At 38.2% G+C, this 26,927-nt stretch overlaps 1 protein-coding gene across 5 annotated transcripts in view; it reads right to left on the bottom strand.

Moving 5' to 3' along the window:
* OSBPL3 (oxysterol binding protein like 3) overlaps window positions 1-26,927 on the bottom strand; it is a 91,448-nt gene that overhangs the window by 48,018 nt on the left and 16,503 nt on the right. For 4 of the 5 annotated variants that reach the window (XM_088054191.1, XM_088054205.1, XM_014248704.2 and 1 more), the window contains exons 2-3: window positions 24,102-24,222; window positions 3,155-3,397 (exon numbers count right to left, since the gene is read on the bottom strand). In XM_088054191.1, coding sequence (XP_087910317.1) covers window positions 3,155-3,247 — 93 coding nt within the window. In that variant the 5' untranslated portion in view covers window positions 3,248-3,397; window positions 24,102-24,222. The remainder of the gene's footprint in view (window positions 1-3,154; window positions 3,398-24,101; window positions 24,223-26,927) is intronic. The other variant, XM_088054197.1, reaches the window with a different exon arrangement.

Raw genomic sequence — 26,927 nt, 5'->3', positions numbered from 1 at the left:
AGACCCCAAAATTCCCAGATGAATGGCATTAACAATTCTAGCATAAGTCTGATGTCTAGATTGGTTGTGTTTTAAGATTATGATAGTACAAAATATTTTGCATCATTATGGGCCAAAATATACACAAAATGATCAACACTGCATTTGCTGTCAGGGAAGAAATTTCACTTGAGGCTAAGGGAGGACCAAAATTTTTGCTTTTCTCAGGTCCAGAGGTGCTCATTTCAGATCAGCACTGAAAAATCCCACTGTACACACTCCTTGGCTCATACTTGGTCTATGGCTGAGGAAAAAAAAACATGGAGTTTGGTCTTCAGGGATAAGTCCATTATTAGGTAAAAGTATTCATTTTCTTGGTTTGATATAATAAAAGCCTTCTCATTTTCTGCAATATTCTGCACCATACAGCTCCTTAAGGCAAATTATTTCAGGGGAAGTTATGAAGTAATGATTCTGAGTGGCTCTCAGACTGACGCCTGTGATTGCAGCACCCTGAACGAAACAGATGACAGCGCCACATTTTCTTCCAGTGCAAAATGCAGTCAGTTGTACCAAATATTTAAAACTTCCAAAAATAGAAACCTGCTTTGTGGAGGATAAGGGTTGGCATCAGCTGCAACTAAGGCATTTGTTACGGTTCATAAAATTGGCAGGAATTATTTAATTTTCTTTTATGGAACATGAAGGTTTTTTTAAATGGTTCTCCTGTCACAAAGCTTTTCCCTGGTGGATCTATTTTAAAAGTTAGTTAACATATTGGATTTAAAAATAACTAGCACAACATACCTTCTTTTGATCACAGGTCAATTTAAATTTAAGGAAAGTCAATGCAGGTTTTGTTTCCTCACAAAACTCAATTTGAGTTGTGTCTCTGTGGCAGAGATCCCTTTCCATAACTGAAGGAGAGGGGAAGAGAAAAGCAAAGAGCTGGGAAGTGGCAGTAGCCTCCAACTTCTCATGGGGCTTCAAAGTGAAGGTGAATTTAGCAGAAGAGGATTAATTGTCAACCTGTTCATCTCACACAGCAAACGTACTACATGGGGCAGGAAAGAGGCACCACATGTAGCAAAGGAAGGAGTGGATCCCTCACAGTCCTGCAGCCCTGCTTAAGTCAACTCCTTTCTAGCACAGTGGCTCGTTTTCTGCATCACAGGAGTCAAGCTCCACACAAACAGCCCTCCAACATGTAACTAAACTTCAGCAGGCACAGCAGCCTGGCACTATTGTGCTTCCCTATCCCAGCCTCAGATCACTCACTTGGTGCTGGCGTACACCAACAATAAAGCCTGTGTCTAGGAAATCAGGAGACTTGGAATTTAGATCCTGCTATTTTTAGGGCAAACTTCACCCTGCTTCAAACTCTTCTTCCCTCTACAATTTTCAGATCTTCTTTCTACTTAATCAGATTCAAAGAAGTACTGGATCAGAGCAGTAGCACAGAGAAAAGCACCAGTTGGGAAGATCTGTCACTAACCCACAAGCATGAGAGATGCAAGTGTTTGAAGGAGGAATAAGCCTTCATGGAGCTGGAATATGAAGAAAAGAACACAAAAATCATAGCATGTCACTCCCTAACCTGCACAGCACCTGGCAACTTCATTTAAACTTTCAGGATACTATCAATAAAAAAGTATCAGTAGAAGCCTTATATTCCACTATCCTATCAGGATTTTGAAACAAACACCAAAACAAATCCAAACAAATAAACAAAAGCTCCTGAAGGTTATTGTACATGTGGTCCTTTTCTGAGTAGGGATTTTTAACAGTTTCATACAGCTTTAGATAGTTGCTGTTTTCTTAATGGAACACTTGAAGTATTGTCATTTAAACTAATATACAGATGGAAAGGGCAAATAAATGGCATAAGTATGGTTCCTAATACTGGTTGTATTAAACACCAGTAGATTTAGTCATACTCATGTAAATCTTATTATTTAAATAACACATTATAACACTTGACAGACACAAACTGTTGAACAGACAATACCAAATATTTTAAATTATGCTTTTCAAAGGTAATCTCATATGGAGGATATAAAAGATAATATTTCAGGAAAACAAAAAAGAAGTCCTAAGAGCAAGGATTTTATTGCTCAGTATACTAGAAATGCACAGCATTTCTCACAAGCACAGCACTTCAAAAAACTGTAAATTGTTCAAACATTTGTCTGTTTTGCCAACTGTATGAACAGGGCCAGAAGTCCTAGAAGAGCAGGTGCTGTTTCAAAACACATATGAGGACTCCAAAGGTTTTGAGGGATCAGGATGCTCAATTCCAATTAAAATCTCTGCCTGAGGCAGCTTCAAGAGCTCCACTAAGCCAGCACTTGTACAAATAAAAGTTTATGTTGAGCACTTTGCTCATGACTTTGCAAACATGGATTGAGCACATTAAAGTTTAATTCTCAGTGCGGTTGCAGGTCAGCATTTCTTGCCCACAAAGCTGTCTTCAGCAGCCTCACCTGTCAGGTGCAAACACTTGTAGACACATCTTTTGAAACTGAGAGGTTTAAAGATTAGCATCATCTCCGCAGAAAACAAAGCAGCCTTTACATTTGGCCCACAGATGCATCGTGTTAAACGAATACTCATTTTGCTATCTACAGTTCTACGGCAACAACCAGCACACATGGGCATTCAAAGAAGCCCTGTGTCAGGTTCATAAAAAATGAATTATCTTTCTCACATTCATGCACACCTTTCCTTGGAAACTTGAAATAAACAGAGCAGTTACACAATATTCTGCTGCAAAAGAAAAGAATATTCTGCCTAACAGAAAAGATTTGGTATTTCAGGATCAAACCACCGAGACCAAGTTGCTGCAGCAGCTCCATTTCACCATAAAGACACCATACATACAATAAGATAGAAATCAAAATTCACTGTAAGCATTCCAGCTTTACACATGCCTGCTATTCAGTAATATGTGTTCACTGCATTTTGCTCAGGATGCTGCTACCAGCAAAACAAAAAACAAACAAAAAACCAAACAAAAAAACCCAAGAAATAAACAAAAGAAAAAATAGGAGAGCAAAGAAGTGATGAAATAAAACAAGCAAGCAACAGGAAAACAAGGTTTAAGAAATTTGCATATATCCAAGGAAAAAAGTAGCAGCCAATCTTAGCAATGCTTTCATCTTGGTGAAAAAAGTACCTGTCGACTTCCCTGCTTGGAGGAGCAGCTGCTAGTACTTCTTGAAGGAGACAACATTTTCTGGGATGCACCAAAGTTTTTTTCTTCACTCATGATCCAATGCTATTTGTTTCACATAAGCTCACTTAGAACACCATTAAAAGGTAATTAGGAAAATGTGTTGGAAGACTCCTCAGAGAAACACTGAGCTCATCCTTTACCCAAATGCAGTCCAGTGGCATGATCTGTATCCCATGGAAACTCCTAAAAGGGAAAAGAAAAAAAAAAAAACAAACCCAAGTTATCAGACACTGTCTCTTGCTGCCATATTCTAGCATTAATCATAATAAACCCTTTAGTAACACAAGCTGAGCACATTACTATATTTCATAAGAAATAAATTGAACAATCATTTTAAGATAAATTTGGAAGTCTCAAACAGGAATGACGTGAATTTTGAATCCTAAAAAACATTTTAATTATTGCTATTTATTCAGAGGACAAAGTACAGTATCAAGCAGATTTTTACAGATTTAAATTAATTAAAAAAATAATAAAAACACACAAAGAAAGTCAGAAGTATCTACACGAAATGGCCCAAAGTTGATCCAAAGTGAGAGGCAAATATCCAATAAAATGTCACCAAAAATCATGATGCAATCAAATAAATGCCCCTTTTTCTTCTCCTTGATAATTTAAACAACTAAGCACAGCTTCATGCTATAAGAGAAAAAACCCAACCTCTGCATAAAAGAGTAATATCTAAAAGTAGTGAGCATGAAAACTTAGCTGCATAGAGCTGTGCACAACCACTTTTACGTGGTGTCAGAAAGCTCTGTCTACTGTCACATCAGTTGTCTCAGTGAGGGACTGGAAGAATAATTAACAGTCTGTTAAATAACAGTGCTCCTTGCAGCACATGCAAATAAAAGCCGCACCAGGAACTCCCAGTAATGGAGTTCCAGCATGGGTAAAAGTTGTCATGGTAACTGCATACTTTTTTAAAAACAAAACAAAACAACAAATAGAGGACATTACAAAAGGGTGATGCTTCCCAAAACTTGAGGTGGCTGTAAAAAATTGTGTATCACTTTGAATTTTATTGCCTCAGGCAAAGAACTCACAGTTAGGCAGAGTCCAAGAACAACCACTGAGAAAGGTAAGGAAGTTTCCACAGAGAAAAGAGAGATTTCATTGCCAAAACAGGGAGGCACTACTTCACAATTGCCTTGCTTGCACTGTCACAATACAGTCCTGAGCTGGGATCACTGATTATTGAAGTTTGCCATTCATTTTTTTCTTGAAGAGGTTTAAATTCTATTCTGAGAGAAGCAGTAATTTCAGATCCCTAGTAAAACATTTTGTGCATTTTAAGAATTCCTTTTCCTTAAAAAAAACAAAACATCAAAAGCCACAGATAAGAAAAGCCAACCATAACACAAAATTAAAACCAGGTGCTATATTTAAACCTCTCTCCCTGCAGCTGTGGTCCAAAGCATCCAGCTTCTGAACAGAAACCTTTCCCAATCTGCTGTGCTTTCTGGCAATATAACTTGCTGTAACATTTCAATCAACATGCCCTCTTTCCACCTGAAACACAATCTCTCTTTGTGGCATTTACTTTACCTAGTTAGAAATACTGTTACCTCCAGAACAAATCTGTGATACAGCCCCAACCTCCACAAGTGAGGTGAGAAATGAACTCTCCTGGGGTTCTTCCAGGACTGAAGGTGAGTCAGCCTGGTAAATAATATTCCAGGAAGCATCAGAGAGCTACAAAGGCAGTGAGCACAATGAAGGCAAAAAAAACCCCAGTACAGCAATATGACAGCAAGGTCTATGTGATTTGGGCCCAACAAATGGATTTGAGACTGAAGTTATGACTGAGATTAGGTGTAGTGCATTTTGGGGCAGGTATGGTCACTTTTTATCTGGAAGACAAATTTGTGTGGCATGTCATTAAGAAATAATACTTTTAACAGGTTTAGATTTATTTCCTTTTTTTTTTTTTTTTTTATTTCTTTAAAACTAACTTGGTAACATGGTATTAACAACATGGTAACATCTGTATCAACAAGCAGGGGTGAAACACTCTCAACAGGAACAGAAACACTTTTCCTGCAAACTCATTGTTCAGATATCCCCTTGAAACCACGCAGCAAGCGCTTTGCTTCTGGAACACGCTTTGCCCAGATAAATCCCTGTTCCCTTCACTGCTCTTGTTCAGAATGGGCACCTTCAGCTTTCTCTGGCGACTATCTGGCATCTTGGCTGAGTTTATGGCATGAAACAGGCTCTAATTTGCAGCAAAAAGCGCAGTGTATATCTCCAGGAAACACTAAATTTATGAAATATAATATCCTTTGCCTGTTTGAACACACAGCATAATAGTTCTGATGTCATAGAAGTGTCAAGAAATTCAAGAAACCCTAGAGGTCTCTTGGACTTCAACACAGAGAGAAGGCATATAATTGTAGGAATATTTCTGTCATCATGTTTCTGCTGTGGAGTCTAAATGAACTTAAGGTTTGGCTACACTAATGTTTTAGGACAGAGCAGTGGGGTACTCCCTCTGCAAATCTCCTTTAACAACAAGGTTTGCACTGCAGGGCAGTCTTGGAGCATGGACACCGAATCCCTTTTGGATTAAATATGCTCCAGGACTGCATCCAGAGCTCAAAGCATTGAGTCCACAACACCAGGCTAGAGCTAGTCCTGATGAGTCTTGGGCAGGGGCTGATGTTAGGTCTTCTAAGTGACTGACTACAAGGATCCAGTTTTACTGCACTGCTCCACTTGCTACCATTGACGTCAGACAGACACAGACTTATGCCACCTAAGAAAGCACTTAAGATCTCCTAGGGCAATGTCATTTGTCCTTCTGGAATCAAAAAGAGTGAGATGGGCACGTTTCCAGAACTCAAATGAGCTGAAGATGAGTCACTACCTAACAAGAGGTGCTTGAACAAGGAGCAGGAGACAGGTGAGGTAAATCCAGCAGAGCGCACCTGAAGTATTTTGTCAGTCTACTTCTAAAGTTGGGCTTTTGAATTTTCCTTTATTCCTTCAAATGAATTACTGCATGGGCTGGACTTTTCTTACCAGCCCTGAAGAATTCAGGAGTGAAAAACGTGTCCTCTCTCCAAAGTGCTTTATTCTATTAGTGTTTCCTAGTAATTTAACTTATTACCTTAAGACTTCCAGATTTGAGCATGAAAAAGTATATTGGAATAAAAATAATGGCCCCAGCTCCTCCATAAAAACAGTTAAATATTCTAGCAACAATTTTGTGCTTCTTTTTTAAAATTCTCTTCAAGTTTAGAAGAGAAAAAAGAAAACTGTGGCTGCCCTTCAACAGTAACTCACTTATTCTTCCAGGAAGGTGAGAAAACACTGATCCTTCATCCTAGATTGACTGGCTTTCAGCAGTAGTGCCTAGGTGTCTCTAGAGGAAATAATATTTTGCATTACCTGTGGAAATTAAGGTCAGCAGGTGTAAGAGCAATTACAACTTTAAAGCAAGCATAAAAAGCAGTGTTATGCTAATGAAGTGAAGATTGCAACAAAATTCGATTTTTTAGGTCATCATGATCCAATTGCTTCAGATTCATTAAAATTTGCTCCTTTCCACGCCACAGGATGGCCCCAGAATTGTATTTGTTCCCACATTTCTCTGGAGCACACAGGGCCACTTACTTTGGTCTACTCCAAAAAGACATCTTAAAGGTGTGAGGCTGAGGCAAATCCAAATAAATTTAGGACAGTAATCTTCATGAGTGCTAAGTATTGGCCTAATTCTTTTCTATAAAGTCAACAGCTGCAAAAGTAGGCCAAGAGTACCTCTGCAAATGACCTCACCAGGTGCATTTTGAAGAATTAAGAATACATGAGCATCAAATATTAGTTAGAGCTGCTACACCATAAGATGATAAACAGCACTTATCTCTACTTATCATCTGTTACTAAGAGCCTTATCATTCTACATCAATTACAGCTAATGTAAAAATATGATAATATGTAAAATGGGAATACAATTCTTTTTTTTAAAAAAGTACCATCCCAGTTTGTCCTCAAACCTTTAAAATCACACAGGTTCAAAGCAGCCTTGCAGTACCCCTCACAACTCTGAAAACAATAAGCTTACAGCAAAATCATAGATTTTGAAGTGAACTTCAGGAAAAAAATTATGTATAACTGCAGTAAAAAAAATAAAAAAATCAACATTATGCAATTATTTTTGCCATGGTTCTGGAGGAAAAATAAAGCCTTAACAGCTGCTTCAAAGCTGATTCAGCATTGAAGGAACACTAGAGACTTTGAGAAGCAAAACTGGAAGTGTACATCTCATTCTGTAGTCAATTAAGGTTTTTTGGATAGAAGAATAGAAACAACATAAAGCCTGATGAGAGTCAGGTGGAAACAGCAAACATGGAACTGAGCAATCCAAAGCAGAGATGCAAGCAACACTGAGTGACTTTCACAGAATTAAAAAAGACTTTGTGCTGAAACCTTTGCTCTGCACCTATTATTAAATTACATTCACTCCTGTCTGCCTGGATAAACAAAGCAATAGTCTTTTCCTAGTATTGCTTTCATGTCTCTCTCTGTTATAGTTCAATTTGCCACTTTAATCTATCCCAGTGTCTCATCTGGCTCAAAATAGGAAAGAATTATTTATAGGCTACAGATACACAGTGTATAACTATTGGAGAAGCCTTTTCAAGGCAGGTATTTGCTGTTCCTCAATTACTTTAAAATGCACACTACTGAAGGTCAAAGCCCATAAATCCTGTTCTGTTACTAGCTGTTGTCTTTACTAAAGAAAATTTTCAGAAACAAACATAAAGCAGCTTAAAACAACTCTTACTGATAGGTTATTTAACCTACCTTTGAAAGCAAAAGTTCAAACAGCTTAGGGAGACCAACAACAACAGGAAGCATTTCAGATCTGCCTGCTGTCAGATAGGTGCTCACCCGAATCACAACTTCTCTTGAGCAGATGTTTTCATCAGACATGAAAAAATACTACTCTGAAGTAGTCTGTGATGTAAAGGAACAGTTCCATCTAGCTTGTCTCCTTAAGGAGGCTTTTGTAGTAATTTGATAATGCCATGTCAGTGACCCAAATGAGGAAAATTTAGTTCAAAGAAAACTCTCCTAACTGTCTAATCAAGAGAGAGACAGACAGAGAGGGAAAGGGGAAAAGCCAGACAAACAATCGTAGTGCATTTAACTAGAGATTGCTTATCATGTATAATGTTTAACACCTGATGAAAGGAAATCCTCTATATTCCAGTGCACAGAAAGCAATGAAGCTCCAAAACCACAAAAACAGAAAACAAGCCACAAAACAAAACCCCCGAAACAATCCGGTAGAATACGTCCCAAGAAAGACACCAAACAACATGCTTCGATGTCAAGTCTAGTTAGACTTTCCTGAAGCAAAGCAAATATTTTGCTGCTTCACTAAACCTTGGGGCAGATAATTCAGTCCTTACATTATAAAAATACTATATAAATTTAGAAATAGGTCATTCAGCTTCCTGAAATATGAGTACATATAAAAATACCACCTTTTCCTCGCATCTGCCACAGCAACCGACTATTATACTGCACATGACAGGATTCATTTTAAATGCATATTTTTGACACTATTTCCATCCCCCCAGGAGTTCTCTGATAGACTGCACTTACTTGTAGCAAAAACCCAAACTTACTGGGTATATAAACTAGATAGAAATGTTAAAAGTCTTGGTGACGAGCGATCCAGAAAATACACACCGTAATGACAGTATTTCTACAGCAATTAGTCAGCTGTCATACTACCTTCTCCACCCAACTTTCAATCACAGTGGAGAATCATAACTAACAGGTCTAACCTAGCTCACAGTCAGGTCCTAAATCATTAATATTCTTCTTCTCTCCCTGCCCCCTTCAGAAAGGGGTTTGCCTGGCAGCTCAGGGCTCACTAGCACGACTGATGGGGCTGCACACAACCCGTCCAGTCTGGGCACGGCTGAACACTTGACCAGTAGGCCAAAAGCTGGGGGAACACAAGAAACAATTTGTGACCCAGTGAAAGAGGGGTCCACAGTCTCCCCAGCAAGAGGGTGGAGCATAAAACAACAGCCCTTGAGCTGTGACCAAACCCTGGGCAGGGAGCAGGCACACTGCACACAGCAGTGCTAATGAGGTAGACAGTCAAAGACTGCTCAAATAACAAACCAGGAGCAGGTCTGTTTGCACTGAACTGCTGCTCAGCTAGAGAAAACCTTACAAAAGATGATCAGGCAACAGAAGAGAGAGAGAGACAAGCTTATTATCATTTTCAGTAAGGAAAATAACAGGCACACGGTATCACTTTACTCTCTGCACTAAAAACCTTGGAAAGGCCCAGCTCTTAGTGATAACATCCCTTAGTGGGAAACATTTGGCAGGAGCTTGGTTGTCTTTCATTTTTCTGCTCTTACTACTTAAAGCTTTGCTTTGTTCACTAAAACAAAGATATTTCACATAAGCCCTGAGGCTTATTCCTTTTCAAAACTGCAGTCATTATTGCTAAAGTGTTACTGAAATACACAGTTTGTTGTCCCGGATTCAGTTTTGATAGGCACAATGTTAGCTCTGGAAATATCTGTCAGTCTGCCAGCATGTAGTAATTCAAGATCTTAAGACAGAACTGCCTGCATATCAAGAAAAAGACATCACTTTTCTGTCAAATCACTGAAGGCATCAGTGTAACTTGGAATCAGACTGGCTCTTTGTGACCTGATGGACTGCGTAATGCTGTGATATGCACAAACCTATCAAGGCAAACAAAATATTTTATTAAACCAGCTGACATAATTGGTTTAACTATGGAGAAAGAAACTCAAACCCAGCCACCTCTGGTTTCAAGTAGAACAGCGAACAGAAATACTGGAAGAATTTTAGTGGCCCAGGAATGATGCTCACCATAGCTGAAGGAAAATATGAGGATGCTGTGACCAGCAAACACAGCACATATTCTTTATCTCATGCAGGAAAGCTAGACATGCTCATTAAAGACAGGCAGGATTCAAGAAACCTGCTTTGTCCTCTTTAATGTGCTATTTTACCTTTCACACTTTGGCATCATCTACTTTCTTTAAAAAAAACCAAACATGAAAAACAACAAACAAAAAACCAACAAACAAACCAAACAAAAATTTTGATCCCCCTCTCAGAAATTTGTTTTAGCATGATACATTGGAATTGTTGTTCGTCCTGTGCATCACTAATTCCTAAAAGAAAAAAGGTACAAAGGTAACAGCACTTCCCTTTGAGACTGTTTAGTATTTTTCCTTTGTAAGTAGGCCTATTAGCTCAAAATTTAAATCTTACTAACTTTAATAATTGTGGTAACATGATTCAATTCTTCTTAGGATGCATAGAAATTCATTTACACATTTTATAAAGTGCAATGATGATGAGCTATAAAAATGTAGCATTTCTTGATCAACTTAATGTATCTTTAGAGGCTTCTGTCTAAGTCCACTCCAGGACATCTTTTTTCAGAATACTTTACAATATTAGTACTCGCATATGTAGCACTACAGCTTTCTTTTAAATATTCTGTAGATTTTTTTTTTTCAGAAGGTTTTTCATATTAAGAGAGCTTGAAACCACAAAAGAGGTGTGTGGTGTTCTAAACAAGGGCAGGGAGTTGTTAGCAGACCAGTGTTAACTCTTTCTAACACCACCTTAGGTTCGAGGCCACAAATTTCTTAACACCCTGTTTCTAAACACAAAATGTGCAAACAAAAATCAGCAATTTAGAAATGCATTGTAGGAAATAACATATAAAGCATCCTGAGGACAATTGTACTACAAGTGCTAATTAATTTTATTATTATTGACAAAAGGTAGGAGTTAGCCAATTCCAAGTTTTCAATAAAAAAAAACCAAAACATCACACCATAAGCCAGCAAGAAGGAAAAAAAGTATACAGAGAACCAGAGAATTATCAAATGGCTTAGCTGCTTGGGCTTGAAGGGACCTTAAAGATCACCCAGTTCCAACCCCCCTGCCATGGGTAGGGACATCTTCCACTAGACCAGGTTGCTCAGAGCCCCATCCAACCTGGCACTGAACACTGCTGAGGTTGGAACACACACAGTTTCTCAGGGCAACCTGAGTCAGTGCCTCACCACCCTCAAAGTAAAGAATTTCTTCTTAATATCTAATCTAAATCTCTCACAGCAATGTGTTCATTTTAAATACAAATTAAAACTATTAAAGCTTTAGCAGGAGCTTCTCCAGGACAGCCAGGAGGATGCCTGCAGCTGTCCTTTTGCCTGGAAACACACATCACCCACGTCCATGTAGGCAGGTGACAGGAACCATGAGTCACAGATGCCATGAACCACACTCTTGGAAGATTCTGCACCACATCTGGTCTTAAATCCATTCATATTTATGTTTGTAATGAACACCTTGACAATGGGAACCAGGAAAGCGGTTCCATGGATCAAGTTTTCTGCAACATTATCTTCATGGCATAGGGAAAAGATGAACTAAAAGAGGCCTAGAAGCAGAGAGATGCGAGATGTGGGAATCCAGATTATAAATCTGAATGACTACATGCAATGGCTTACCTAATTAATAAGAAACAGGAAATTATCAATCACAACAGCTGGGTCAGACAAAAAACAGACAGGCCACAAAAAAGTGAGGGTCTCTGGTTAACAGGGCAGCTCTTGAACAGGAAAGAACTGTAAAGGGGATCCTCTTCCCATCTCAAATAATACAATTCCACCACCATGTCCTCAAGTTCTGAAATTCTGGAGAGGAAGACAAATCCAACTAGGGTTACAACTTGGACGTAGCTGGTAAGCACGAAGCTGCAGAAGTTGCAAACCTCTATTTGGGAAGATCAGAAGGTCCATCTCAGAGTGAGTGACTTCATGTCAGATCTTGCCCTGCCTCTGCCTAGCTACAAACGTACAAAATCTAAAAGCCAGTTCAGAGATTAGCCAAAAAAGGAAAACTGTAAAAAATGTAACTATTACATATAGCCGGAACAAGGAAGACTAAAAGAGTTTTAATGCAGTAAGTTTTATACAAGTCTAGCAAAATATGACATCCCAAGGTAAAAATCTGGCCTGACTCCAGCAATAGAGCTCAGAGTTAATACAAAGCTGCTGAGAACTTTTATGGGTCTCAATAGCAGTTCAATGCTTCCATTGATGGGTCAGAGCTCAAATCCATATTAATTTTCAAATCTGCCAAAGTAATTAAAGAAATTCTTGCTCCCAAGCAATTTGTTACTGTGCTTTCCTGAAGATCAGTAGTTTCCCTGCCAATAAATAAATAAACTTAAAATAATAATAAATCACAGGAGCCCTCTCTGATCCACTTCAGTAGAGCATGATTTTTGTCACAGCAAGTAGTTCACACACTTTGCTTTGGGATGGTCATCACCAGCTGGTGGCCAAGAAAGTGGAAGCAGTGTTATTTTCAATTGATCCAGACAGTTCTGAACAAGATACTCTGTCCCTAATTTTACATTTAGATTCAGGTTGGCACAAGCTAGCAGCTATCTATTTGAATTTAATTAAAAACAAATGAAATGGCCCATGATTAAAAAAAGCTTTAGCTATGCTCTCATTCGCAAGTATTTTTAGAGTTTAAAAGATGGAAGGTTTTAATTAGGATGCCTCAGCAATATGAGAGAATGAATAATTTACACAGAACTTGATTTGAGCTCGGTGAAAGGGTGGTACAACTAAATAATCCATATTTTTGATTTCTAAGTAGTATGCATTTTTTAGTTCAGCTCCAGTCACTGCAAGCAGGCCATAGAGATGGCAGGCAACAACATGAAGAGTTTTATAATGTGTACAAACCAACATTTTGGTTGCTTCATAGCATTCTTGAGGTTGGTTATACTTACTTGAACAGCCACTAACAAGCTGGGTTTTAATTATAGGCTATAAAACAGCAATAAACAGAAGCTTTCACAAGTGATGTAGATTCCCCTCAAACATCTTAATATTAAGAGAGTTCCACCAGTCTTTGCACCCTCTCTCTACTCTCCTTCCAATCCTTCATCAGTTTTGTGCTAGTTTTTAAACTGCTGGCATATTGCATTGGCTTTGCTAGAGCATCAGGAATTATGACACAGAAATAAATCAAACCTGTGGTAAATTATGGTTAGTGCATACAGTGAATTCTGACAATACTTAACAAGTCTTATTTCATGTAACTCTCTTGATGAATTCTGAAAAGGAAAGCAGAACACAGCAATGTCTTAGAAGAAGACACTAAAAAGTTTGTTTTTTTAAAATTAAATGTCTAAAATAACTAAAACAACATATGAAGTTGAAGGAATAATACTGAAAGCTATTTTCTTAGCAGATGGCACTCACACCTACTTCACCCATGCTGACCTACATTTGTTTTTCTTAACTTTTACTAATATTAATCTTTCATTGAATGTGGTTTTTTACAGTTTTGTCACCAAGTGACACTTACAGCATAAAAGGTTTGAGAAACTTATTCAAGAGCATATTTCTAACATTATAAAATACAGAATGCAAAAAAGAGGAAACCACTTTTACAAAGTTCAGGATATAAAATTACACTTGTGACATAAAATTGTCTTCTCAAAGGCTGTTCAACATTGAAACTCTATGCACAAAGTTTTCACCCAGCCTTGACCAGAAAATATGACATTTGCAGACTTTAAAGCATTGTCACAACTCACACTGTCTTGTAGAAAAAAATATACCTGTGCAATACAGGCAGTTAAAACAGAACCATTGAACTGATTTTCATTATTTTGTTCTATGCATTTAATAGGGAAAAGGTAGAAAAATTAAATGTATGTAGAAAATGAGGAGATGGAGGAAAAAATGTGAAAAAAATTACAGTGAATTTAAGTAAATTTAAGTAAAAACCCCATAAGATTTCCATATAAAAATGTACCAAATTATTTCTCCTAACATGTTATACTGTTTTTCTAGTATATGCCATGTTTTGTATGCCATGTTTTTGAGATCAAATCATAAAATATGTCAAAAAATCCAAAAATCTTTAGTGTTGTTGCATCAAAATAAAAAGGATTTACATGGAACATCACATTTAAAAATAAATCTCGAAACGACCAATGGCAGCTGGAAGGCTGACATTTGGAGAAGTTACATTATCAGTGTTTGAATTTGACAGTCTTCTCTTCTGTACTCAAAAAATAAGAAAATCAGTCCACTGTCTGTTCCAGCTGCAAACAAATAACGTGGCTGTGGGAGCTGGCAGTGCCCCAGCTTCTATTCAGACTCTTCTCAAACCTGTTGACTCACCTGACTTCTTGCCAGCCCCACGAAACCCCTCATTGTAATGATTTTCCAGAGTAGGACACTCACACTAACAGTGAGAATAATAAAAGAGGTGTTGTTGAAACTCTTCCCATGTGGTTCTCAGGGTGAGAGAAAATTTCTTCTCTAGAGTGATTTTACAGTATCAGTTAGGCAGATCACAGTGAGGGTGATCACTGCTTCAAGTCAGTGCTGAACAATAAAACACAGTGACAAAACAAGCAGGATCTCCTGCCACACTCCACCGTCACTTGCATCACAAGAGATGATTTTGGGAACAGACTGTTAATCATGTTGAATGGGTATCACACTTTTTAAAGGTGGAAGAAAATACAGTACAGCACAAAACATTTCATGGGGATGTGGTGCTGTATTCTAACTGGTCATTTCAGCCAATTGAATTAAAATACTGCTACAGCCACATGACAGATCCTTTTTGAAGTGCATACATAAAGATGCAAATAATTTATATTTGTGTCAAGTAGAAAAAGTTATTGAATTACTTGGAGAAAAAGACTCTGATCCCTCTCCTTATGTTTTTTTCCTTTTAGCACATTAGGTTTTTGGAAAAGGATTTTGAAAATGGGACAAATGGTAGTCACATGCCAGGCTGTGAACAGCATGCAGTGAAAGCTGATTGCATCCTGGTGCCTCCTAAAACAGCCACCCTAAGCTGAAGTTCATTTCTGCAGTAAAAGCTTTCGCACCTCACATTTTTCTTTCATATAAATGATAGCATCCCCAGAAACAAATTCTGACCTATTACCAATTGCCAATCTATTGAAAATTTCAGTATTATTCCCAAAACTGGAATATAAATTTGCTTCTACTCCCCATGGCATTAGCAACTAATTTTGAAAAGACCGTCATTTGTTCTTACAGATTGTCCATACAAATCCAGCATACAGTGCTTTAAAATAATTAAAGCTTCCAATTAATGCTGCTGCCTTCCACAGAGGAATCTGACTTTATATTCATTTTGCCCGGGGACTTGGCTAATTGCTCAGAGTTCACATCTTTTACCAGGCTGAACAGCTCAGTTTCTCTCTGTCTTCTTTGCCCCATTCTCCATGCCTGGGATACTTTTCTGGAGCTAGGTGAGGACATGGAAAAAGCATTAGGCACTTGGAAGTTAAAACCAGCAGCTTAACCACCTTACACAGTAAATCTAAGAAGCTTAAACTCACCAACAAGTGCATGAATTGTCAAGTTGGATGTTATGCATTAAGCATGAGAAAGCAAATACATGTGACAAATGCATTACTTCCCCTGTGAACATAACGATTCTCAGCTAATGTATCTAAACTAAGTCCCACATTAGTTATGTCTGAAGAAAGCAGCGTGACAATTAACATTTTGTACATAAACAACCACAGTTTTTGAGATTCAGACCCACTTCCAGGGATGCTGCAGACCTGACTTTTCTTCAGCTGAGCAAGCAGAGAGACATTATTTCAACAACATTAATGAGCCTTCATGTGCCCATGGACAGGGTATTTCACAGGTAGCAAATTAAGTAAATCAGGTGAAAGCTAACAGTCCAAACAGAGTTGCCACAACTCATACAAAACTACTAAACAGTCTTCTCTTTGATCTTTCTTTTAACCTACTGAACCAGAACTTCTTTGCTACTGTTAAATAAATAAGTAGCAACAATGCTAGTTTTCACAAACATTTCAGAATACTCTGAAATTCAAACACATGCAGACATATGAATGCTTTTGCAATGGCAATAAAATATTCTTTATAAGGGAAAACACACCTTCCTTACCCTGCACTTTTTATCATGTTACCCCTTGTTCACTCCAGGCTAATGTAAAAAATTTTACTAATTGTCATTTGTGGCAATAGCAGCTTGATGCCATAAGGCCAAAAGGCAATTAAAGGTCACTGCCTATTAGATTACACCAGACTGATGGCAGCACATTTGGAAGCCAAGGCAGAAGCCCCTGAGCTCTGACTCACTGCAGAGACTCAGATCTGGACATTTCACTCAGCATCTGCATGGCTGGGCCTTCTGAGCTGGTCCCTGTACTCAGATCAATCAGCCTGCCCCCTGCCTCAGGTGGGCATCTGGGGAGACTGCAGCCTTCCTCTCTCCCAAATACACCTTCAGCAGCTCTGTTACATTCATCAGGATGAGAACTTCTGCTGCACTTTCCATGGCAAACCCTGTAATTCTTGCTGATCATAGAACTGTTTCACTTCCAATACCTATGCAAAGTAAAGGCATATTGATATTCATGTTTTCTATATATGCATCTGAAGTGATACTAGCACCTTGTTCAAGTGTTAATGATCCCCTTTTAATCAAGTCATAATACACACATTGATTTTTTCCTACGACAATGCCTTTGTGTTTTATATGCACACATCATATCAAGTGCATTACTGTCAGATTTCTGGGCTATAAGTTAAATCAAATGTGATGCACAGTTATGTAACTGAAAAAAACATGAATTTATATTCCCACAGGTGACAACTGAATCACAGAATATTCTGAGTTGGAAGGGACCCACAAGGATCATTGAGTCCAACTCTTCAGTGTTCAGCCTGTACAGCACAGCTGGAACATCCCACACAGAGCCAGACATCCAGGCAAAAGATGGTATTAGTGGTGCCTTAATTTCTTACAAGGTACTATTAAAAAGGCCTCCAACTTAAAACCAAAATCCCATCTCATAAGTAATCCACAAATTCTGTGACCCCACAGGGGGTGGTTTGGTTGGTGATTAACTACAGTCCATGGAAAGGAGGAATTCTTGGAGGATTGTCTCCCATGGGAGGGACCCCACACTGGAGCAGGGCAAGAGAGGGAGGAGTCCTTCCCCTGAGGAGAAGAGAGCAGCAGAGACAACCTGTGATGATGTGACTACAGCCCTCATTCCTCACTCCCTGTTCACTGGGAGGAAGGAAGTAGATTTGGAAGCTAAGCCCAGAAAGGAGACATGAAGGGAAGGTGTTTTAAGATTTATTTCTCATTATCCTATATTTGACAGGCACTAAGTTACATTAATTTCCCTCAGTCAAGACTGTTTTGCCCATGACAGCAATTGCTGAGTGATCTCTCTGTGTACTTATCTTGAGCCATGGGCATTTCATTATATTTTCTCAGCCCCATCCAGCTGAGAGGAGTGACAGAGTGGCTTAGGTGGGCACCTGGTGTCAACACACCCATTGTGGCAGTCCCTGCACCCTGGTTACCTGCACTTCTTTACCAAGGACTTTGCAAATACAGGAGAGATTGAGATTTCACAACTTGCAGGGGAAGCTAGTTGCAGCAGGAGATGCTGAATCATGCCCTTAGCAGCTGTTACTTAGCTATCACCACCTCTTAATTAGTGGTTTCTTTTAGATTTCCTCAATAGTTATATGGCACTGAAAAAAAATCACAAAATAACAAAAAGAGGGAAAAAAAGACAAGCCAACAAACAAAAAACCCAGAAAATTCAAGCTTGAAACATAAACCATATGGAAAAATGTTAAAGGTGAAGTACAAACTATAATTTGGCAAGATAGAACAAACAGACAACTGCTGGCATAGAAAATGTTTATTTTATACTACCCTCATGACAAATCAAAATCCATTGAACTTTTAAGCTCTAAATTTTGCAGCCTGTCTCACTCCATACAGTGGAAAATCCAATTTCCTTTGGAGTTCCAAAGCTTGAACTAAACAATGAATGCTTTTTCTGTTTCTCCTGAAACAAAGGTTTTCCCCCAAAAGCTGCTGGCCAGATGGTAACTAGAAAAAGCTAGTTTATAAGGTACATTTTACTTTGCTAACTACCTATTACTATGATTTTGCCCAGTGATGGCAAAAATAAAAGCAGGCTGGGAGTGGCACATGGCTCATCACAATGTGTTAAAAACAACGATAACAGTTTAAAACTTTAGAAGCGAAGAAATGTTGCCTAATAAAAGCTGGCATCAAAAAAATCCCACACAAAGGGACAGGGCCATTCTCCAGTCCTCCTTATCACCAATACCAAATTCTATTGGTGTCCCTCAACCAGAAACACAGAGCTTTTTCATGGTCACCACAGTGAGTTCTGCTGCCTCTGGACCATTAACACAGCTGAGAATTTCTACATTTTAGCTCATGTAAGAGCCCCCAGGAATTATTTCTTTTTGTGGCATTTGACATCTTGTTAGAAGTTCCGAACAAATCCTGTGCTACAGAAAGACTAGTATCAATATTTTGATTCAGCCTTTATTATTAGCCTTCTAAAGTAGAATAATAACTTGAGTTTCTTTGATTTTTCTTAAAGCGTAATTCCTGCTGTTTAAAATAAAGTACAGCTTGAAGTACATTCAAACACACCTGTGGACAGTCATCAAATTTTTGAGATATTTAAGCACTGGAAGTAAACTCCAGGGGACAAATGTTCCACAGGCAAAGCTTAAGGGGAAAAAAATAAATAAAATTTTTGCTACTTTTCAAGGTAAAACATCATATGAAATCTGGTCTTAGATCAAAAACTTCCTTTCCTTTAATAAATTGCCATTCTGCAAAGATCCAGCAGCAGAGCCCAGGTCTCCTCCAGATCTGGAGACAGAAGTCACCTGGATGTCCCTCAAGGGAAGAACAGTGAAAGTCGCAGTAAAAACACTGCTGGCACTGAAGGCTTCTTAAAGCTTTTTCATCATCAATTTATTTTCATCATTGCTCTGATGCTCATTATTGTGTCAGTGTGTTTTACTCCCTGTCAGGTGACACCTTTCCTGGTTTTCTCTCAGAATGTTAATGTTCTTGAAACATAAGTTGATGTGAGAATGTATTTATATTCTGAAAAGTTCTTGCTGTGGTTTGATCATTAAAAAGCATGTGTCGCCCCAACAGACATTTTGTGTGTGAGATGCATAAATTTGGGTAACTTTAAAAAGCACATTAAAAAAATACCGCAAATTTTACATTTTCATTAAAAACATCTGTTTATTCATCACTATTGATAATAACACTTCATCAGGTTTGACCATTTTTCATCCCTCATACATGGTTTGATAAGAAGTGCAACAAAAAAATCTATGACATTACATTCTTGGTCAAACACACAAGGATAAAATAAGATTAAAACACATTAATGTAATAGAAGCCCATTGACTGAATCTGAAGAAGCCACTGAACTTTATACACATAGCTCAAAAAAATTATACTGTTAACATTGTACTCAGTCCTTAAAGTAATCTTTATTTCTCCTTGAGAAGTAATTACTTCAATAATCATAATATTTTACATATCTGCTTAATAGGAAGCTTCTTCCAACCTAAAGAAACAATGTCATTTTAATTTTGTCTTCAAATGCCTGGTGCTATGAGAACCTGCCTTATGAATTAAAACAGGAATATGACCCTTTCTCTGAAGGAAATGTGAGTATAAGGCATATAAACTAGGAATTGGTGAATAACCAACAGCCACTAGAGGCCAAAGCCATACCTCATTCACTATTATACACAGCAGGATTGGGGATTCAGTCTCATACCTTCATTACCACTCCAGAGGAGCCCACCAACAACTGCAACCTTCTCTTCCACTCTCCTGCAATTTGCACACAAAGCCTTTGCAGTGGTACAACTGCAAAGAGGGGCCCCGAAGCTATACAACTACACAGCTATACAGCTGTGGGTCTTCACTTCTAAGGCCACCTTAGAAGCATGACAAATTTTCTGCCTTCTGATCTGTCTGTGGCTTTATTTCTATTCTTCAGCTGATGGACAAATAAAGAAATTACCAGAGGTTCCATAAGCAAAGGACAGGAAAAACTTACCTCATCTTTTTTCAAAAAGATAAGGCTGGCAGAAGCACGTGCTCAAGCACATGCTGCAAGACAAGATGGCCTCTTAGAGCTACTCTTAAAAGAAGAGGCAAGCTCTTTTGGCTTCTCCAAGCAAAAAAAATTATGTACATTACAGGACTGAGTTCATGAAAAGTATATGCTTCTGCTCAGTGAGGGTGTGATCAAAACATTTTCACTGGTAAGAATTATGGACTATCTGTATCACTTTCTGTAAGCAGAATGAGGAATCCCACTTCGTAAAATCCTCACTGTAATGTCAGTAAGAAGGCAACTTTTTCCCACTGCTAAAATGGGAAGGGTGACCCAGGTGATTGTCTCTGGAACAAGCAGACACACAGCAGCCGCTACTTTTCTCTGCATTTAAGCGTAAGGAATCTGACGTTTCCATAACGTAAGACAAGACTCGTGATCTTCTAAATTACCTTTGCCTATGCTAATTAGCTATTTCAAGCACTTAGAGTTCATAGTCTCTGTCAAAGTAGGAAGCAGTAACTACTAAAAAGACCTGACTTTTCCTGTGTGTGCCACTCTGTCCCTAATCCAGGGAGAATGGCCTGTCACCTTGGCACCACAGGGCCCAGGAGTTCACAGCCTTGTCGCACCACCTCAAGCCAAACATGAGCCTGACAGCATTTACAAGCAAAAACTTGCCCTAAAAGATGCATTTAAATTATAAATATTATCATGCTGTATTAATGAAACCATGCCTGTATATTTCATCCACCTTTTCGTAATTTCACAAGCACTTATTTTCTACTGAAACAAGTCTTAAAATTTACTTTATTCTGAGATCATAAAAAATCAGCAGTCTGCTCATTTCAAACAGCTCCTCTGTCTAAGCAGGTGTTTTCTGTTTTAGATTAAAGTATCTATGACTAAATCTAAAAAAAACCAAATTATGTTTCCAAGAGGTAGGTAACCTGCTTATTCACCCCTCCCAACCACAGATGCTATCCATGGTACTTAGATGTAACAGTTTGTTTTGGTCTTAAAAAATGACAAAAGCAGTTTCAATAGCAACTAATAAAACAAGAAGTTAACAAACAGCCTTTTTCTTCCCTTCATTTTTTTTTTTTTTTTGTAGGAGGCTTACCTGTGCTACTATTCACAGGACAAGTAAGTACAAATACTCATAGCTAATTCCAAAAGAAACACATATGAGAGAAGTGGCTTGAATTTATAGTCCTGAGCTTGTACACAAAAGCTAGGGTTATACATTAGTTATTTTTGCATTTACATGCATGCTAAGATTTGGCCTCTTTTTCCTTCAGAGGAAGTACGAAATGTCATATTTTAACATAGAATTTTGTTCTGTATGAAGAGTTTTTCATATAGGACTATTAATAAGGAGCCAGCAGAGAGCACTGAGCTGCCAATATTCAGCTTAGTAAATCGAATTAAATACCTTTCAGAAGTGAGATAAAACCAAATAGTCAATGTATATAATATTTGTACCAAAGAACCCAACTTGGAATTTTAGATTGGCAAAACTAGTAGAAAGTACTTAATACCAGAATACATAAGGATTCCATGAAGTGTCTCTTAAAAAATTTTGTGGACTGAGGATCACTTCTTTCACTGTGTTTTTCTGTGTTCAGGAAAGCAGTAAAGAATTCCAAAGGTTCAATGACATATGGAAGTTGCTTCTGTAACAGCCATAGATTCAACTCTCAAGCTTGTAAAAATGAATTTAAGATAGCCACTTAAAGGTGAATTCACTTGGAACACCAACTACTGTTTCTTTCCTTTTTCAAAAGATACAGAGCTATTGAGTGAAATTATACCATGTGCCAAAGTAAGATTTAATGTATCTCAAAAAACAGGGTGTTACAAAGTATTAATGCATTCCGAGAACATACAACAGGATTGTACTATGTCAGGATGAAAATGGAAGTTTTATTGTTAAGATAAATCCCAATTACCATTTCAGTCTTCTGCTGCCGCTATTAGAGGAGCAATGAAAAATTCCCTTTTCATAACTGCTCAAATGCTGTCCATTTTTCATCCCTGTAAATCTACCACCCTTGCTATCAAAGTTCCCTTTCAATGGGGAACACTAGAAAGACTAGGACAAGCAGATAAGGTCTTACCCAGAGTTTTCCTGCATGACCCCATGTAAAATCACAAACAAATCTGTTCCGCAGGAACCCTCTCTGTAAATAAAGCTGCCACGTGCTGCACACTGGGGTGGGGCAGATCTATGGTGCTTTCTGCCTCATACAGAAATGTTTTGAAATCCATTAGGCAATCACAAAACTTTGGTTTGCTACTTAAACATAGAACTTCCCAACTTTATCAGCAAACTGTTTTGTAATAGTGCTGATAAACTCCACTATCTTCATAGGCAAAAGGTTCCTACAGCAACTGGGCACCTCCCATTGGAGCAGTAGGGCAGTACCTGTCAACAGAAATAACCAAGTGAAAAGCTTTTCCCCTCCTTGCTCTCCTCTGCTGACACCTTTACAGCTTGTAATTCAGAGAAACTGAAAACATATGTGGTTTTTAACGTGCTTTACAGCAGTCACATCTAGCAAAGATTGTGCCTGCTCCATACTTCAGTTCTCATGGCTCATCTCCAGCTTTCCAGAAGAAAGCAAGTTCCTACTGGGCATCATAGAGCTAGTGATACTTTTTACACTCTCACAAGAGAAACAGAGATTCAGCCTAAAAATTCACCAAGTTTAAAGCAGTGATTAAGCTTACACAAACACAGGTACAAGTACAATAAGAAATAAGTGCAAACAGCAGTGCTATATTCTGGCTTACAAGTATAAGATACATGTAAGTCTGTCAAGACAGACTTTAAAAACATCAGTTTATATACAGGACAGTTAGAACTGCACAGCTCAGAACAGCCAGCCTTCCAAAACTGCAATCAAATATGTAAAATACATGCACATGAGGCCTACAACATCCTAACCATCCTATATGCTCTAGAATACTAATCTAGTGACCACAGGTTTAAAAGGACAAGAATATACATATTTATACACAGACACATATACAAGCATTAAGAAGTTGTATTTGAACTTTCTGGCATCTCATCATCAATGTTCCTACACCAAAAGAGAAATTGTTAAGCATTCAGAATGCATTGTGACTACATTTGCATACTATTAGAAAAGACAAAATACCCAAGTGCCATGACTGGAAATATGACTCAGGACAGAATTTTCTCCTAATGCTAAATCTCACAATTAGTGAACACTCAGGTGAAAAAACACACCAGCAGGACAAGAAGTTTTTCACTGTCACTGATAACTCAATCTCAACCTTGCTCAAGTCCTGTATTTGGCTGCAGTCTAGAGATATTATTTCAGAATGAGACACAAACCACACAGTCCAATGGTGCAATGGGTGAGAGTTCCCCCTTCCTGACTTGGTGGGTGATCGGTGGAAACCCTAAAGCCTTAGACTGAAGGGAACCCAAACACAGTACAACTCAACAAATGTTTTTTTTTCCCTATTTCCCTCAAAAGTAACACAGCTTTGAGGTATTTTTGAACAATTACCCTTGTCTCAGCAGAATAAAAGGTTAGAACAACTTTGGGTTTACCTATTCTATCTCCTTGTTACTTCCTTCTATTCTTCTAGACACCTAATTAAGCACAATATCTTACCCCAGAAGGGGACTGAACAGCTGCCCCTTCACAGCTATACTGTAGTCCTCTTCCATTCTCCACTGATTCTTCATATGAAATGATTCTTCATACCAGGAAGCTTTTACACAGCTTCCTTGATCTTGCTCTCTAGGCTAAAACAGGCTCCCCACTATTTTAACCTCTGCTTGCCCAGAAGGAGGGTAAGACAGCTGTGATAGAAGGATGACTGACTTACAGTGAGTGGGTAGCATCACTGCCACTAGGAAGAATACAAATCTCTTCTCTTGCAGAAGTGAAAATATGAGCTAGTACCATTAGACAAGATGTGGCAAGCTCACATGAGTCTTGTGTTGGATCTGAAAAACAAACCAAAAGAATCAGATGAGAAATAAAACTTCCTGCTGCATCATCCTTTCGTTCCTGAGAAGCACAAGGGAAGTAACAAGTAGAATATAGGAGTATCTGAACATTTTTCTGCCTTGTTTTTTTGTGCAGTCTCCCCTCCCAAAATATTTCCCTAATATACAGTATCTACAGCTGACATTGTTTTCTGAAAGATAAGCATTAAAAAGCCAGGTTAGCCACATTCTCCCGTATAACTAAGCAACTTGAGTTTTAGTCTACTAATACAGTCTGAAAGCAATGCATTTTGCAACAGAAACCCTTCCTGCTCTGAAGACCCAGAACTCTGCACAAATGTGTAACTCTACTGAGGCTGTGGGGAACCCACCCAAACATCCTGTCAGCACAAAACAAGAAAGAAGAATCCTGAACAGAAATAGATGCCAGGGTACTACACTCCTTGACACACTTGTATCATTATTCAGCTGTTGCTTTAAAGCAACTAACACAGGGTTTTGACATTTAGTCAAATGCACTTTTTCTGAGGACAATCCAATTTTACAGTTCTAGCAGCCTGCAGGACTTCCCTGTACAACGTGAACGCTACCAAACAGAAATGGCTTATGACAAAGTTTAACGTGCTCCATTTGAGCCAAAAAGGGACAATGGTTTAGTCTGCCTTTATATTCATGGACTGCACGGTCCTTCATTCCAATTATTAGATTTGGATTTCTATTGCACCGAGTCAGTTACCATATCAGCTGGATGATGAATTTTCCAATAGTCTGCAATCAATCAGCCCCAGATTAACCAGTGTCTGAGTACCACATACGGTTTATAGGAACCAGCACATTGTTAAGCTTTCTCCAATGCTGAGGCTTTCCTGATCTTTCTTCAAAATCAATATGAGAAACAGAATTCCTCAGATTACTTGTGATAAGTTTTGAATTTAGATTCCTATTACAATTTAACTTTTTCTTAGCAATTACTTCTACATGCTGTCATAGACTACAGCTTTAATTCAGTAATGAAATCAAATTCTTCTGCATTTCTTGAATTGACATTACTGCCCTTATTTAATATTATTCTTACAGTCTTAGCATATTTTCCAAGGAAAGAAGAAATTCTTTTCCCTGTTTTCAACTCAAGAGTTTTGAGCTATACTTTTGCCTTCTCCTAACAGCTGTCTACATTTAATATCTCCTAATTTTACACTCAATTTCTCGCTTCTTCTATATCGATTCCTAAAAATGCCACTGTCCCCATCTGGTTTGTAGTTTAAACATCTGTGATTTAATTTTAGGGTAGTTCAACTCATGAACTTGTGCATTTTTAATCATCTAAGTATTAAGGGTGGAAGTTTTTTAAACTAGAGTAAGAAAGAACACTTGATGTGTTAACTTTGATATTTTTGATTAATCTAAGGTTCTTTCATTGTACTGCCTTTTAAGATTAGAATCCTAAAATAGCTATTAATATAAAAGCCTATTGACATTTTTAGCCTGTAGGAACATGCAGTGGGCAGAGGCAGCTGAAATAACAACATATTTGAGCAATGAACCAGCTTTATGATTTTATTACTCAGACTTTCCCAAATCTATGGCTGGCATTTTTCCCAGTAACTCAAAAATTAAGCTGTTCTACATTTGAAACTTCCAACCAATCATATATTAAAAACTTCTCATGGTTAAGGCAACAGAATAACCTTATAAAAAGCTTTTGAAAAAAACGCAATGAGGTAGATCTGAAAATTTTGTCTTTAATTCTGTGCTATTTGCATGAAAAACACAAGAAAAACAGGAAAAAAAAATCTGATATAGGCTACAAAGAACTATGTTAGTTACTTGGAGTATATTACATATCATATTGAAGTAACAGGGACCCCAGAAGGACCTTAAAGGAAAGGGACAGATATAAAGAGACACAACCTGAGCATCCTTCACTGGACACTTTAGGCCATCAGCAGTTTAGGAAGCCAATGGTTGTATCAACCACTTAGTCACCCCATAAAGCCAAGTCATGTCTTTGTTGTTCCACAATCTTTCCACATTTTTGCACAAACATCAAGTTTTCCTCCTTCCAAAAGGAGGAAATTTCCCCCACAATTTACTGGTCTCAAGAGATCTCTTCTGATCAGTGAGCATTTGTATGATTACGTTTCTGAATATTTTGCAACACCGCTACACAATTTCTAAAATCATCTGGGAAATCCAGATAAGCTCAATGGCACTGTTGATTAATTTATAATTTTTTTTTGTGTCTGTGTAATAGGAAAGTAACCTACAGTTGTACAGACATACAAGCATTCGACATCAGAAATTTTCTAGAGTCTGATGCACTGGTAGAGAAGGATAAACTGAGCAATAAACATATCTCACAGTGGATGACTATAGCTCATGTGAGCATCATAGAGGGATGTTCATTTAATGCAGAACTGAGAAAATTAATTATCTGGTACCCAAGGGAAAAAAAAAGAATGAACATGCAGTAACTGACCTTTCAACAATTCTACAGCAATTGATTAAGCTGTTTTGTACTCTATTGGTCCTAAGGAAGCTATGCATTTCTGACTATTTCCAGAAGAGCCTACCAGAAGTGTAGCAAAGACTCAGTCTGGCAATAGAGTGCAATTTGGTGCAAGTCTGCATCAAGCAGAACTGGGCCCTTGGGGAGGAACCAGCTAATTCTCCCCCATCTCAAAGTTGGCCATTTATCCCCA

Source organism: Pseudopodoces humilis, chromosome 1 (genome assembly GCF_049639895.1).
Source record: "Pseudopodoces humilis isolate 2021_Gansu_Grassland_sample_001 chromosome 1, ASM4963989v1, whole genome shotgun sequence".
NCBI classification, from domain to species: domain Eukaryota; kingdom Metazoa; phylum Chordata; class Aves; order Passeriformes; family Paridae; genus Pseudopodoces; species Pseudopodoces humilis.
Note: the sequence above shows the minus strand (reverse complement) of the source record. Positions and strands in the feature narration are given on the sequence as shown.